The following is a 15117-nucleotide window of genomic DNA, read 5'->3' as shown; positions in this document are numbered from 1 at the left end:
TTTCCCTGCAATTAGTAATAACAGTCTGGACCAGGGGTAGGGAACCTGCGGCTCTCCAGATGTTCAGGAACTACAATTCCCATCAGCCCCTACCAGCATGGCCAATTGGCCATGCTGACAGAGGCTGATGGGAATTGTAGTTCCTGAACATCTGGAGAGCCGCAGGTTCCCTACCCCTGGTCTGGACCAAAAGTTTAAAGGGGATCCCCCCTATGAGGTTATAAAACAAATTTCAGAGAAGGGAAATGACTGCTGTGATCCTAATGCCTCTACTTAACCATACAGAACTGTAAGCAAGCTTGAACTGCTACAGCCAAAGTCACTGTATCACATGTGGGCATGTTCTCTTTAATGTGTTAATCAGCTAGGCAGACCCTATAACAAATTATATGGGAGCAATAATAGAGACAAAACACCACAAGAAAAGAGGCAAGCTGGAACTGCTGTATTCAGTATAGGTAGGTAGGTAGGTAGGTAGGAAGGAAGGAAGGAAGGAAGGAAGGAAGGAAGGAAGGAAGGAAGGAAGCTCACTCTATGAAAAAGGACCCCATTTCTTGCCTCAGTCAAATATGCTATATTTTGATATTATACCCAAGAAATGTCAGCTAGCCGGTTATTTAAACATACTGTCTGATTCTACGCTGAGATGGGTGGTTACTAGAGCGAGAACCAACACATTTCCTCATACACTACCTCTAGGGAGATTTTTGAAATCTATACACCAGAAGTGCGCTTGTACTTATTGTCGAACTCTTGAAGTGTCGCTCGAGCACATTTTGTTTGTTTGTCCAAAATTCAGGGAATTTCGACCCAACTTTTCTTTCTTGAGGCCCCAACTTTGGCAGGCCCTTGCTCTCTTAACTCCAAATTGAATTATCTCCTGAATAATCAGGATCCTATACTCTGAATTAACCTTCTGGGCTCTCTTTCTGCTTATATTATATTTGTATATTTTTTTGATATTCTTTTTAGTTCTCTTATCCTGTATAATTCTATTTGCTGATTTTTGATGCCTAATAAAGATTTCTGACTGAAATATGCTGCATACATTGTTGGGGATTTTCCCCCCCTGTTTTTTTACTAAAAGACCTTCTCCTACCTCATGCCATAACCTCTTTTCCTGACGATCAAACATAAGGCCACTTATGTCCTCCCCAGTTTACACAACCCCAGAGGCCCCAAGCCTGCATCTCAACAGGGGCTAATTGTAGAGCAGAGCCACCAACATAGGAGGATCAAAGGCATTATCATTAAGGCAAATACTAACCAAGGGAAAAGTCCTAGAGCTGAGTTCAGAAAAAAAAAGCCACACAAACACACCCAGTGCCCCACATCATCCAACCACATAGCATGAAACGCAAGGCCTGAGACACTCTACAGTCTCCCTAGCCAGCAGCAAGCTCAGCCAGATCAGATCAGACCACCTACAAACAGAGCATCATTTGTTCCGAAAAGGAGAAGAAACAGATTTAGGTCCAACTAGGTGTTACGGAAGGGCCATTTTGGTGGCAGAGATGCACCTGGTTCTCTCCTCTATCTTTAAACCTTCCCTACATCAGCTAATGTTGAGTTGGATTGAAGATCTTCCAAACAGCCCCTGTAGTCCAGGACATCTGTAGTTCATGTTGCCTCACGCTGTCTCTGTCTGGAGTGGTCTTCGTAATTTTATGGCCTTGAGCACGAAGCTAGGATAGGGGTCCAGCATTTACCACCCCAGCACTGGCCCCCATACCAGGGCCAAGCAAAACGTGGGCCTTGGGACCTTGACCTATTTAAGGTGGCCAGTAACCACACATCACCACAAGCTCATGCCTCTCAGATGTGGTGGGCATGAGAAGCAGCAGAAGCCTTCTCCTGCTCTCCTCTCCTTTAGGGCTGTGGGGCTGTGGGTGGTCAGAGCCCTTCCCAGCATGGAGCTGCTGTCCCTATTATCCACCCTGGTCTCTGTACTCTTGGGACCATCCCTCCAAATACCCCTACTGACATTTAACCCTTTATCAGTCTTCAATCTGAGTCTAATAGAAACCTAAAAGGTAGACTACAATGGTATATTTGGGGGCATCAAGGATAGCACTGCAGGAGTCACACATGAGGTGTTACCCACCAGGGTGTGTCCCCACCCCCGTGCAGGCCTCAGTGAAATGCAGAATCCAAATGGTGAGTCGTGTGTGCAGGAGACAAAAGAGATTTGGATTTTCTGCCTTAAACTATCAGCCCAATCCACATGGAAGGGAGCTCGGTGGCAGTGGCTGAGGACGGTGTGACTCAGTGGCTGAGGACGGTGTGATAAAGGCAGTGCCACGCCTCCACCAATGAAACTCCAGGGGGTGCAGCAAATAGCAAGGAGAAAAACCCTGCTGCCTCCCAGTCAACTCCATTGGGGAAACAGGTTTATACCACATGCTATCACAATGGATAACTTTAATCGGCTCCGCACCCAGGAATGGCCCTCGCCTGCCACCAGCTGCTCCAGGGTCTGCATTTAGGCCATACGGCTCTGCAGGCAGCAGGCTCTTCCACACTGAGTGCCATTGAACATTCACCCACTGCCCTATTTGCCCTCTCTGCCAGCATAGGTGCCACTTATGATGGCAGGGTGGGCAAGCATGCCAGTGGAGCCCTATGCCAGTTCCAGGAGCTACTTCACACACTCACACACACACACTCTCACACCCAAATTGGGCTGCCTGTTCCTTATCAAGCACACTTACAGGACATTCCAACAGCCTGTTTACAATACTGCACTTACGAAATCTGCAAAGGTGGGTGCCAGGCTGACTGCAGAACTTTGGAATGGGGGCTCCATTTACAAAATGGGAATTTCTAAGACAGAAACCGAGATGTGCCTACACTTGTGTCACAGCACAAACAGAATCACTGTAGAGTAGGGCGGCCCATGTATTCAGTGCAGGCTTCCCCACAATGGCACTGCTCCCAGAGTGACTCCCCCAGTTCTCACATTCTTCCTGCATTCCTAGTCAACTCTGGCCACATCACACCACCCTCTCTGCTCCTCCTGGACAGGGGCCACGGCCTATCACTCTCGACTGTTCTGGAGGCCATCACAAAAGTTTCTTTATGCAACACTTCTCCCCTCTAAAGTGGCTCTGTGCTACCGGCTTGGGGGTGTCTGGCTGGGTGGGTGGCCCCCTGTTCAGGGCTGGCTGGAGCTCCTTATGATGTGAAGGGTCTGTTGATTTAAGTGGCTGTCACCGTGGCACGTGGAATGTGAGCTCTCAGCATGGAGGCCGAGGCCATTCCCTGTCCCACATAGAGATGGGCGCCAGTGGCCGAGCAGAGCTAACAGCACAGCTGTCCCCCTGCAGGGCCCACGACAAGGCCACAGGAGAAGAACTGCTCCTCGGCTGCCTCTCTTTCGCTCTCCAGCTGCAAGACCTCCCCATTCACAGTTCCCATGACGCTTGGAGGCAGCCTGCCTGGTCTTGGGAGTAACGTCATCTGGCAGGACTAGCTGCTGATGCTGCTGAAATTCGTGACCTCCTGAAGGCAGAATTTCCTAAACAGATCCCAAAGAACAGGGCAGTTCTCCATGGCAGGGTTTGCTACAGGAAACACCCACGTTGCAAGGGTCTTTCCTGCACCCAACTTGTAATGTGCAGACATCACACACACACACACAAGGACTGTGCACCTGGGAAACGGGAGCCAATACCAGTTTTCCCAGGAATGTAAACTCTGGTGTTAAAGATGCATCCACACTCCTAAATGACACCCATAAAATACAAGTTTGCTTTGTAAAACACCAGTTTGCTTTCTCACACCACTTATGCTACTCTTGGTTGCTTAGAATGGTTCCCTCCTTCAAATAGCAATCATATCTACTACAAATATACGTGTTCAGCCAGGTGATGTGTAAAATTTGAATGACAGACATGCAATCTTACTTGTCTATTTCTATATGACAGGAAGACACAGCTCAGTCAGGGTTCACAGACAGATGTACAGAGAGGTTTGGGCCAGCGGGTACCGCTCTGCAATTACACTGGCCAAACTGAACAGTAATGGGACACAAACCAGATATTAAATATTAATAAATATTAAACCATGTATTAAATCCAGAAAGCCATCCAGTGGTACCTTAAAGGTTAACATTTCTTCCAGCATAAGCTTTCATGAGTCAGAGCTCAGCATCAGATGCATGAATAAGTTTAAGACGCCTGTAAGATGCCACTGGAGTCCTGTTTTATTTTTGCCACAATAAATGTGTTAATCTTCAAGGAGCCACAAGTTGCTTTGTTATTTTAGCTGCAGCAGACTAAAACAATGATCCCTCTGGATGTATTATAGCAGAAGGTTTCAGGTGCTTCATAAACACTTTGTCAAATGCATGAGATATAAGGAAAAGAGAAAGATATCAAGAACTACAAAGAGAAGTTTAAGCATATACCTGTGCCCCTCATTTTATGTGTGAGCTGTAAGAATCATACAAGAGAGTGTCGCTGAGACAAACACAAATGTCACGTTTAGTGTGTAGCTGCTTTAAGGGTCACAGTGGTACAAACATGGTGCTTTCAATTGAAGCAGCAGCATGCTGGCTTTTGGATTAAACAGAGCTATTCACCATACAGAGCAGACTTAAAAAGAAGAAAACCTTGTTCTAAACCAGGGGTAGGGAACCTGCGGCTCTCCAGATGTTCAGGAACTACAATTCCCATCAGCCCCTACCAGCATGGCCAATTGGCCATGCTGGTAGCCATGTAATTGTAGTTCCTGAACATCTGGAGAGCCGCAGGTTCCCTACCCCTGTTCTAAACTGACGGAGTGACTCTTTCACTCTCTTTTTTGCACATGCATTTCTTCAAAGCATAAGTCCAGTAAAATGAACTGTATTGTCAAAGACTTTCAAAGCCTGAATCCACTGGCTGTTGTGTTTTTTTTTGGGTTGTGTGGCCAGGATCTAGTAGCAAAAACTACCAGACCACAGCCACACAGCCAGTTAAAGCCAAAAAAGAACATTTTCTATCCATCCAACTGTTCAGGAAAATTCACTCTGTACGTGCTAAGTGGTATTCTTTTTATTATTTCTTCTGGCATTTTGCAATGCTACAAAACAGAAAAATCCTGTGAAGTTTAGTACCGGGGCAACTCAGCCTGGCCTTATGGCCACAGCTAGTGAGCCTGCAACATGAGCAACTACCAAGCTCAATAGTCCATCAGTCATGCATTGTGGTCGACCAGGTAGGCAAGGATTTCCTCCCTGCCCTGATTCTGTGGTGCACTCCTCATGACATCAACAAAACCAAGCATTCAACATCAAACTCACATGGCTGATGGGCTGCCTCAGTGTGGTGAGTCAGAAGATATACAGCCCTGTCTAGACCTTATGCCTCCATTTTATGTCTGCGTTCCAAATATAGGCTAGTGGGCAATCCACCCATTCTCCCTTTACTACCACTGTTGTGCCTATAATTAGAGGGTTGTCATTCAAAGAGAAGGAAATCCTATGAACTTCCTTTTCCTCCCAATAATTTCCCCCTCTTTCTTAACCTTGGAGACACAGACCTTACAGCCTTGAGGCCTCAGACTGCCCGTGCTTGGAGGACAGGATACTTGCTTCTAAACATAGCATGGCTATAAAGTAGTCACAGATGATGTCACCAGAGACCTTGGAGGGAGCCTTTCCCAAAGAAACACAGTGTGTAGTTGAGGTTCTTATCAAAACCATAATTTATCACAGCTTTGACACAAAAAGATAGAGGTACTTGTTTAGGTTTAACAAGACATTAGCAGCACGGTAAATAAGAGAGATCCGTCCTTGTAGTCTGGTAGCATGCACGGCTCAAGATTGCCAAATGTTTACCACATCTGGCTTCTGTGCCTTTAAGTGCCAGAGTGATCTTCTGTGCCTTTAAGTGCCAGAGTGACCTTCAGACATTCATAAGTGATAATGATTCTCTCCAACTGGTCCTTAAAGGGGACAGGAGAAGGGAAGAGGGTTTTTTTTCCAACTCAGTTGGTATTACTAGCATTGCTAATATGAAGCTGTCTTGGGTCATGTCAGACCAAAGGCCTGGCTAGCTCAATGGACTGGCAGGAATTCTACAAGTGCTCTGGCCAAGAAGGATTTTTCCCAACATCTGCTGCTTAAGATCCTTTTATCCAGAAACTAGGGTTTTATCCTGAACATTTTTTGCACACCAAGCATATGCACAAGCTCTGAGTCATAGCCATTCCCTAAAAGGAGTGCCAACTTCTTGTGAACAGTTCCTTTAATAATTACACAACAGGTAGGGATCTATTTGCTCTCACGGAGATCCAGCAAGAGCAACAACTGTTATTTACATCTCAATGGTGTACATGAAAACAACAGATTCATGCGCCATGTTAAAAAACTGGCTAACTCATTGTGACAATAGCTTTGGTGAGCCAGAATCCACTTCATCAGATGCATGACAGGTTATGCTCCATACACACCATATATACACAGGAGAACTGCGCCCCCCCCCCCAAATGATGGATAAGTAGAGAATAAATAGCTAGACAGAGTCAGTGTAGCTAATAGGTTAGAGTACTGAACTAAGCTCAAGAAGACCTGGATTCAAGTCCCAACTCTATCATGAAGGTCACCTGGTAACTGTTGACTGGTCAGCCTCACCCTTCATGGAGGTTGTTGTGAGTAGCAGGGGGTAAATAGACCATAGAGAGGGGGGTATATAGTTTCAGGGTTCAGACCTGGGAGCTCTCAGATGTTTCATGGACTCATTGTTTCATCAGCCCCTGCCACCATGATCAATTGACCATGATGGCAGGGGCTGATGGGAATTGTAGTCCATGAACATCTGGAGAGCCGCAGGTTGCAGACCCCTGGTATAGCCCTCAACAGATCTCAGAAGCTAAGCAGAGTCAGTAATTGGAAGGGAGACTATCAAGGAAGACAGCGCAGAGGAAAGCAATGTCAAACCACCTCTGCTTCTCACGTTCCTTGAAAGTCCCTTGCCAGGGTCACCAAATGTCAGTGTAACTTGATGGCACTTTACATAGACCTCAGACCATGCATGCTGCTCTGAGATCTTCATAGAAAGGGGCAGGTTAAAAAATATAATAAAATTATAAAACTGAGCTTTGGCTCAAAAAGAATCCTCCACAGTAATGGCGCCTGGAATGATGATTATTTCAATTTTATTGAAAAGATACGTTTCAAAGCAGCCCTCTGTTAAGGCACACTAATGTGGCCAGCAGAGGCAGCAGATAGGAAGTGTCATTAAAGGTTGGGCAAAGTGAGCAGGAGACAAGTCCAGCCCCAAAAATCACCAGGATATTTGGTCATTGACCGTAAATAAAGTCTTCTGCTTCCTCCTCCTGCTCCTCTTCCACCACCAGGTACTTACTTCTGCACAAGCTCACTGAAATGAAGACTCACGTCTCCAACTTATTAACTTATAATTATAATTAACTTATAATTTTGACTTAGTGCATTTAAAACACTTATAAGCCACTTCTCCTAAGCCCAATGGGATTTACATGGAAATAGTTTAAAATCAACAGGATTTGAAGATCTCCTGCCTTGGGCACCAGACTGACTTGGCCACCCATGTCTAAACTTGTTTTATTAGTTAATGCTACAGGAATCTAATAAAGTTGATGAAGGCTTATTTTTCTTTTTTTTAAAAAAAAACCTTTTAAAAGGATGTTAATTAACACTGCTAGTCAATTAAACCACTTTAATTAATTAACTGTCTGGTTTTTAATCATATTGTGGATTAAATGCATTACATTATCTCAACGCACCGGATCATTCAGAACAGAATATAAAGAAAATCTAAGGAATACTGACACAGTAATCTTTAAAAAAAATAATACTTGTAGACCCTGAATCAAGGAATACATCATCGATTGCTCCTTAAAAGTCAAACAGCTGTTTAATTTTTTAAAAAATCAACACTTCATATCTGTCTTAAGCCTCGTGTTTCATCAGTGAATGCTTGGGGTACCATAAACTGGGGTACCATTACTGATGCACAAAAATACATTATGTTCATGGGTCACATTCAGTACTGAGTGTGTGATGGATGCCTCCAGATACAAGGCTGAGTTCAACAGACTTTGTGAAATATCCCCTGGAACCTTGCTGGGTCCTCACTCCAGCCTTGACTGGTACCTCAGGTCTCAAGTGCTCAGATGTGAAAGTTGGAATGGCCCAGGAACAAGCCATACTATGTGGCCTCCGTAAGCCAGTCCTGTAGGGCTTGGTCTGTTCAGACCTCAGTCTGGCTTCCCCATTGCCTCCAGTGATATCATGCAGGAGGGAGGCAACCAGTAAGCCGACACTAACCACTGTTGTTGCTCAGACACCTGAGTAAAGCAGCGCCTGTAGCACTGGTGGATCTAGTGGGATTTGACTCTGTCTGTATCTGGCTGCTAGTGGGTCTCCAGGGCAGCAGCCCATCAGGAACTTTCCCATTCAGATAAATGGCTAGTCTACCCCTAACCAGAACACAAACCCACCAAGCGCAAAGGTTAAGGTCTCTCCGTGTCTCCATCAAAGTAGAACAGCATATTTGGCACCAGGGTATACCCTGCTGCTGCGGTGTCTATGTTTCTCTTGTATTATTCGCCAGAAGTAAATGTTACTGTAGGCATTTCTTCAGAATCAGGAGATGGTCGACTGACAGCTCTCCTGTTCAAGAACCTGTCGGAGCCTGAAGAGTTACACCCTCCAGAGAGGGGAGGAGACAGGTGTGAGCACATATGAAGATATGGACAGTTCCAGTTTGGAATGGAGACTGAGACAAATGGGAAAGCTGTTCACTAGCTGATATAATAGTGAAGCACAATGGGGTGTAAAGACTTATCTGAGAAATCTGATGTGGGGCAAGGGATCTACATGTGCCTAACTGTATTTTACCCCCATGGCCATGCATGGGCCCTATTTAGATTGGGACTGCAGAGCACTGAGTAAGGGAGTTTAGATCTTCATCTACACTATCCCAAACAGCCCTGGGGGGGGGGGGCTGTTTGCTCAGCAGGGGGTTGCGCATGCCCTGATGAGCTAGAGGTAATATTTCCCAATAGAACAAATAGGTCATAATATGGGAAAGTTCTAAGCCCACTTTCAATCCAAACTTCACAAGCTCAGGGAGTGCTGTACTTCAGCAGATTCCTCTCCACCTCACCCAGGGATGTCTCCCCCAGGGGCGGAGCAAGATGGAACTGAGCCCAGGGCATGCGTGTGCCCTGCACCCCTGCCACGCCCCCACCATGCCCCCGCCACGGCACGTCCCTGGGGCATTGTCCTCCCCCTGCCCCATTAGTGCTACACCAATGTAGCGGGGGGAATAAGAACATACAATTAAGCTCTAAGTGTGCTCTGCTCACATATTACAATTACAATGATGCTGTAAGTCTCCAATGTGCCCTCATTCAAAGGAAACCAAACCCAAAGAAGTAATGTTCCAAAAACTTCGTAGGAAAGTGGGAAATCATATAAGTATATGAAATAATCAATACACACACACACATAGAGAGACTATATGATATCGATCATACAGATATTAATATAACTATCATATATAATACATAAATAATAAAACTATCATATGTACATAACTATATATGTACATAATAATGTGTACCTTTTCCATGCACGCTCCTTTATACACACATAAATATGGATGCAAACCAACTTATAGGCAATGAAATGCAAAAAGCCCAGACAATCTATTCTATGACATTTCTGTGGAAACTTCAAATAAGGGTAGCTGTTCAGAGTAGCAAATGACTGCAGACAATATTTTCTTAGCGCATATTCAAAATCTGTGGTGTGAGAAAAAGCTATCTTAGAGAATCTCATTTTCACATTCCTGATCAGCACTTTGGAAGCTCTTAAGCAGTCTTCCCTAGCATTCCCCGGGAATGCTATCAACCTATCTCCCAGCACTATAGTGAAATAACCAAGAACCCAGGCAAAGCAACATAACAGAAACAAAACAGAAATGGTAAATAAGAATGTTATTTTATCCACCCAGCAGCCCTGCGATGAAGACTAAGCAGAATAATAAGTATTAGCGGATTCCCTGAAGCCTACCCAGAATGCTCTGAAACTTCCTCATCTACACCCCACACATCACTCGGGATGCAGGAGTGACCAAAAGAACAATCTAATTCATCTAAGCTCTAGTGTAATGCGCTAACCACTGGCCAGTGCTGCTTACCCAATAACAGCACATTAACTGGGTCTGACCGCATTTCATCCATAGTGTCTTCAGCAGCTGTGCAGAGGGCAGAAATTCAGCCACTGAAACATTCCCCAGTTCTGTGCTAAGAACAGCTTCACTTGTTGAATGTTTTCAGCAACCTGTATTAAGCAACTTTTGGAAGCAAAGCTTCCACCAGGTCAAAATGCTCAGCCATCGACAAGGATTAGGATCCAGTTTAAAGGTGGAGGAGAAGCATTTTATCTCACATAATATACTTTAAAAATGGAATTCATTGTCACACAAAATCTGGTGCAGTCCAGTAGCGGCTTTTAAAAGGGGTCAGACAAATTTATTCTCCCGCACAGCTGAGAATGGATCTATCAAGTATTAGCCACAAATTTTAGATGGAACTTCCATGCACAGAGGCAAAATATCTCTCAGTAGCAGAATAGTGAGAAGGCTGCTGCTAGGGAGTTTGCTGAACTGATCTTGCAAGGCAATTATTATGTCCTTATGGAATTCACAGCCACAAAATGGGGGTGGGAGAGATACTCATCATGAACTTGTATGGCTTCTTTAAAAAAAGGATTAGGTACATTGCTAGGGGATAGATTTGTCAATGTCAATTAACTCTGACAAAAAATGGAGCCTCTGCTTTCAGACACACTCTACCAGATGTGAGTGGAGGTGATAACAGAGAGCTGTTGCTTCTGCTGTATCTGGGAAACTTCCCAAAGGGTCTGGCTGACTCCTGTTGAAACAAGGATGCTGAACCACATGGTGATTCTTGGTCTGAGGCTGCAAGGCGATTCTGAAGTTCTTGAGGCACTCACAAGCACAAGATATGATCAGGATAACCTAACTTATATGATTAGACAAACTTCCGGAGGTTAGTTCTATCAAAGATCACACAATCCAATAACGAAAGGAAACCTAATGTTGCTAACAGGCTAGGAGAACAATGTCCTGTCCTTTATTGAAGTCTTGTTGGCTGGAAATGGGCATCAGAAGCTTTCCATGGCATGGAGGTAGAAGAAGCAAAGAGTTTGGATTCATATTCCACCTTTCTCTCCTATAAGGAGACTCAAGGTGGCTTACAAGCTCCTTTCCCTTCCTCCCCCCACAACAGACACCTTGTGAGGTAGGTGGGGCTGAGAGAGTTCCAAGAGAACTGTGACTAGCCCAAGGTCACTCAGCAGGAATGTAGAGTGCGGAAACACATCTGGTTCACCAGATAAGCCTCCGCCACTCAGGTGGAGGAGTTGGGAATCAAACCCGGCTCACCAGACTAGAATGTCCTGCTCTTAACCACTTCACCACGCTGACATCACCTGGTCAATAGCGTCCCATCAAGCTTCTGTTCAAGGGGCAGACCCTTTCGCCCCTCCCAATGGAACCTCCAAGTCCCCCAGCAGTATACCAGGACGGAGGAGAAACCCGGGGTTGTTGCCTGTCCTGCTTTTGGATTCCGCCTGGTTGCTGAGGGAAACAGGATGCGGCATCAGGGCGAGAATGCAGTAAAACCAGCCCTGATGCAAAACGAGGGGGGAAAAGATCCGCATCGAGCGCTGCCCTGTGCGGAATCCGCCTCCCCGCGCCGCTCACCTACCTTCGACTGGGGTAGTGGAGGCCGGCGGGGCTCCAGGTGCCGCTGCCCGAGTCCGGGAGGAAGCAGCAGAGCCACAGCGTGGCCCGGAGGCACCGGGGCCAGCCGCGTCTCCGGGCTGCCTCCATGAGGGTCGGCCGAAGGGACGTGGGGCGCAGCCGGCCCTTCCCCTCCAGCCAGCCCCGCTCGCCTCCTCCTCCTCCCCGACGCGCGAAGCTCAGCGAGGCGCTCTCATTGAGAAAAAGGCAGGGAGAGCGAAGCCTCTCAGTGCCTGCCTCCCTCCTCCCACCCCCTCCCCTGTCCGCCTTGGCAAAGGAGCTGGCTTCGCGGTGGGGGGTGGGGGGTGGCGCCGTGCCAGGCGCAGCCGGGATCAATCCAGGGTTTAGTCGGGGGCAGGGAAGGGGCCAGGCCGCCTGGGCTGCGGGGTCGCAATCCCCAAGACCTACAGGCACTGGAGTCTCCTTGGGGCTTCATTTCTCCCTCTCTCTTTCTCTTTTGGCTCCTTTGATGTGCTTCAGCTTGGAGCCAAAATGAAGTACATCAAAGGAGCCAAAAGAGAAAGAGAGGGGGAGAAATGAAGCCCCAAGGAGACTCCAGCGTTTGCAGGCTTGAGGTGTGTGTGTGCCTTGGCTTCCCAGGGAGTGGGGCAGACCCAAGGAGAATATCCCCCCCCCACTTTTGGCCTTGGACTGAGGTCTGGAGCTCTTTCCTTTCCGGTGGCACCTTAGGGGTGGCACCTTAGGAGTCTGCAGTAGCCTTCGTTTATGACTCAACCAGTAAGATCCCATCTGGGATCTTTTCCCTTTCCTCACTCTCTCCCCCCCCCCCCCCCCCCCCCCCCCCGCCCATTGAGAGGAACAAGCCCCACAAAAAGAGCACAGGCTCTCCCTCCTCACTTCCTTCCCTCACTGCCTTTCATGTGCAAACCATGCAGAGGTTTCTTATTTTCTCTCGCTCTAAAGGAGGGGAGGGGGCAGAATTTAATCTCTTGGGCCCCTTCCGCACATGCAGAATAATGCGCTTTCAATCCACTTTCACAATTGTTTGCAAGTGGATTTTGCTATTCTGCACAGTGAAATCTAGCTGCAAAGTGGATTGAAAGTGTGTTATTCTTCATGTGCGGAAGAGGCCTATCTCAAGACATAGATGCTGCACATAGCCGGAGATGCAGATTCTGGTGAGAAACAATCCTATGTGGTTTGAAACAAGATAGGAAGTAGACAGTTGCTCCTAGACCTGGCTTAACAGTGATAATCCTGCTTGATTACAGGAAGGTGATACTTGGGAACATTCCAAAATGCAAAGCCCAGTCTATCTCATTCTTCTCTAAGGGCAACCCAGGTTAAAGCTGCAAGCCCCCCTAGATGTACCAGCTGTTATGGGTTTTCCAGGCTGTGTGGCCCCAGTCTGGCCATTTCACCTGCATCGACAGCTGGCATCTTCAGAGGTGTGTTTCATGAAATGCCTCTGAAGAATCTAGCCATAAATGCAGGCGAAATTCTAGGACCAAAAACTGCCAGGCCGTGGCCACTCGGCCCAGAAAACGCACAACAGTCAGTTGATTCCGGCCATGACAGCCTTCGACGATGCATTCCTTAGGTATAATCTGAAAATTCTTATGTAGTAAGAGCAACGGCAAAGCATTAGATCTCACCAAGAAAGACTTCTTCCTCAGAGCAGCCTGAAAACCCAGTCTGTTCTGCTTTCCTTGCTCTCTTCAGCCCTCACACATTAGGGGAGAACATTTTTATCTCTGGAGGAAATATAAGCTAGCTAGCAGTATTCACATCTGAATCTGGGATTATTCCCATTCTTCATTCTACCTGCAGCCAGTCTGATCTATCTAACAGATCACAGGTGGACACAAGATCTCTTGGGAGTGACCAGTCACTCTCTAAGCAATCAAAAATTAACTTTCTGTTTCCCCTCCAGCACTTCTGTACTCACATTCTTATCGTTCCCGTTAAACCTACAAAAGCAGCTTTTGTCTTCTGTGATTGGCACCTTTATATTGAATGAGAAAATGATAACACCAGCCAGCAGTCTTATCCATCTCTCTTCTTCCATCATGTGTACAAACAGGCACCTTTGCTCAGGACAGAGGGAGCGTGCTGTTGCCTTTTCCCCCCTGCACTGAAGCTGCTGCTTGATTCTTCCAACGAAAACAAAGATAGCTGTATATATATATATTTTCCCCTTCAGGCAAGTTACAGTTTGGAGCGGGGGGGGGGGGGGGCTTGCTTTGGGAGAACAGTGGGAGAAAGGTTTCCCCACCCCAGCCCTTGTAGACCTGCTTTGAATGCTGAATGTTCTTGGTACAAGTTGATGTTTTGCAACTATACTCTTTTCCACCAAAAGATGGCAATAGAATTGTACATTAATTTGCCATTTTCTGGTCCTTCTTTGTTCTAGAATTCTCCGCTGGGGTCCTAGTGCCTTGGGGACCAAACTAGGTAGGCACTAGGACCCAAGTGGAGCATTCTGGAACAAAGCAGGTCCAGGAAATGGCTTATTAATATACAATTCTACAGTCATCTTTCAGTGAAAAAGTGTATAGCTCTACTCATTTGAGCTACCATTTTGTAACTGGTCACTCTCAAGGCCCTGGATAAAAAATAAATAGCTGTTAGTACTCAGTCTAACACAGTGGTTCTTAACCATGGGGTCGGGACCACTTTGGGGATCGAACGACCCTTTCACGGGGTCGCCTAAGACTCTCTGCATCAGTGTTCTCCATCTGTAAAATGGATAAATGTTAGGGTTGGAGGTCACCACAACATGAGGAACTGTATTAAAGGGTCGCGGCATTAGGAAGGTTGAGAACCACTGATCTAACAGCAGCGTTCAACTCAGTTGATCATGATGTATTGGCTCACCACCTTATTGACAATGGGATACATGGGACAGCCTTACAGTGGCTGGTCTCATTTCTCCACTGTCAGGGACAGAGGATAGTTCAAGGGTAGAGGACTTCAACACCCTACTCGTTGGGGTCTGGAGTCCTAAAAGGAACAATCCTCTCCTCGCTGTTTAACAACTACATGCACCCTCATACCAAATTGATCTGGAGTTTCCCCCTCCTTTTGCATTATATATTTGGCGTGGGCGGGGTGTGTGTGTGAGATAGTGCATCCCCCTGAGATTAATTGAATGGCATCAAGATGCTGTCAGAGTTAATATTTATGTGGATTGTTTTAATGCTTATTGGTTTTAATGTTTATGCAGATGTTGTAAGCCAATATGGGGAAGGGTGGCCTGGATAAGATAGAGACAGAAAGACAGAGAGAACATAAGAAACGCATCAGTGGATCAGACTAAACATCCATCTGTGGTCAACAGCCATTCTGGAACACA

The 15117-nt window shown here is 46.4% G+C and overlaps 1 protein-coding gene across 5 annotated transcripts in view; it reads right to left on the bottom strand.

The window, feature by feature from the left end:
• The window catches only part of EMID1 (EMI domain containing 1), a 76384-nt gene extending 64185 nt beyond the window's left edge, over positions 1 to 12199 (bottom strand). For all 5 annotated transcript variants that reach the window (XM_048514083.1, XM_048514081.1, XM_048514084.1 and 2 more), the window contains exon 1: positions 11767 to 12199. In XM_048514083.1, coding sequence (XP_048370040.1) covers positions 11767 to 11891 — 125 coding nt within the window. In that variant the 5' untranslated portion in view covers positions 11892 to 12199. The remainder of the gene's footprint in view (positions 1 to 11766) is intronic.
• Between the last annotated feature and the right edge of the window lie 2918 nt (positions 12200 to 15117).

This window comes from Sphaerodactylus townsendi, linkage group LG13 (assembly GCF_021028975.2).
Source record: "Sphaerodactylus townsendi isolate TG3544 linkage group LG13, MPM_Stown_v2.3, whole genome shotgun sequence".
Classification (NCBI taxonomy): domain Eukaryota; kingdom Metazoa; phylum Chordata; class Lepidosauria; order Squamata; family Sphaerodactylidae; genus Sphaerodactylus; species Sphaerodactylus townsendi.
This window is presented reverse-complemented; position numbering and strand designations above follow the sequence as displayed.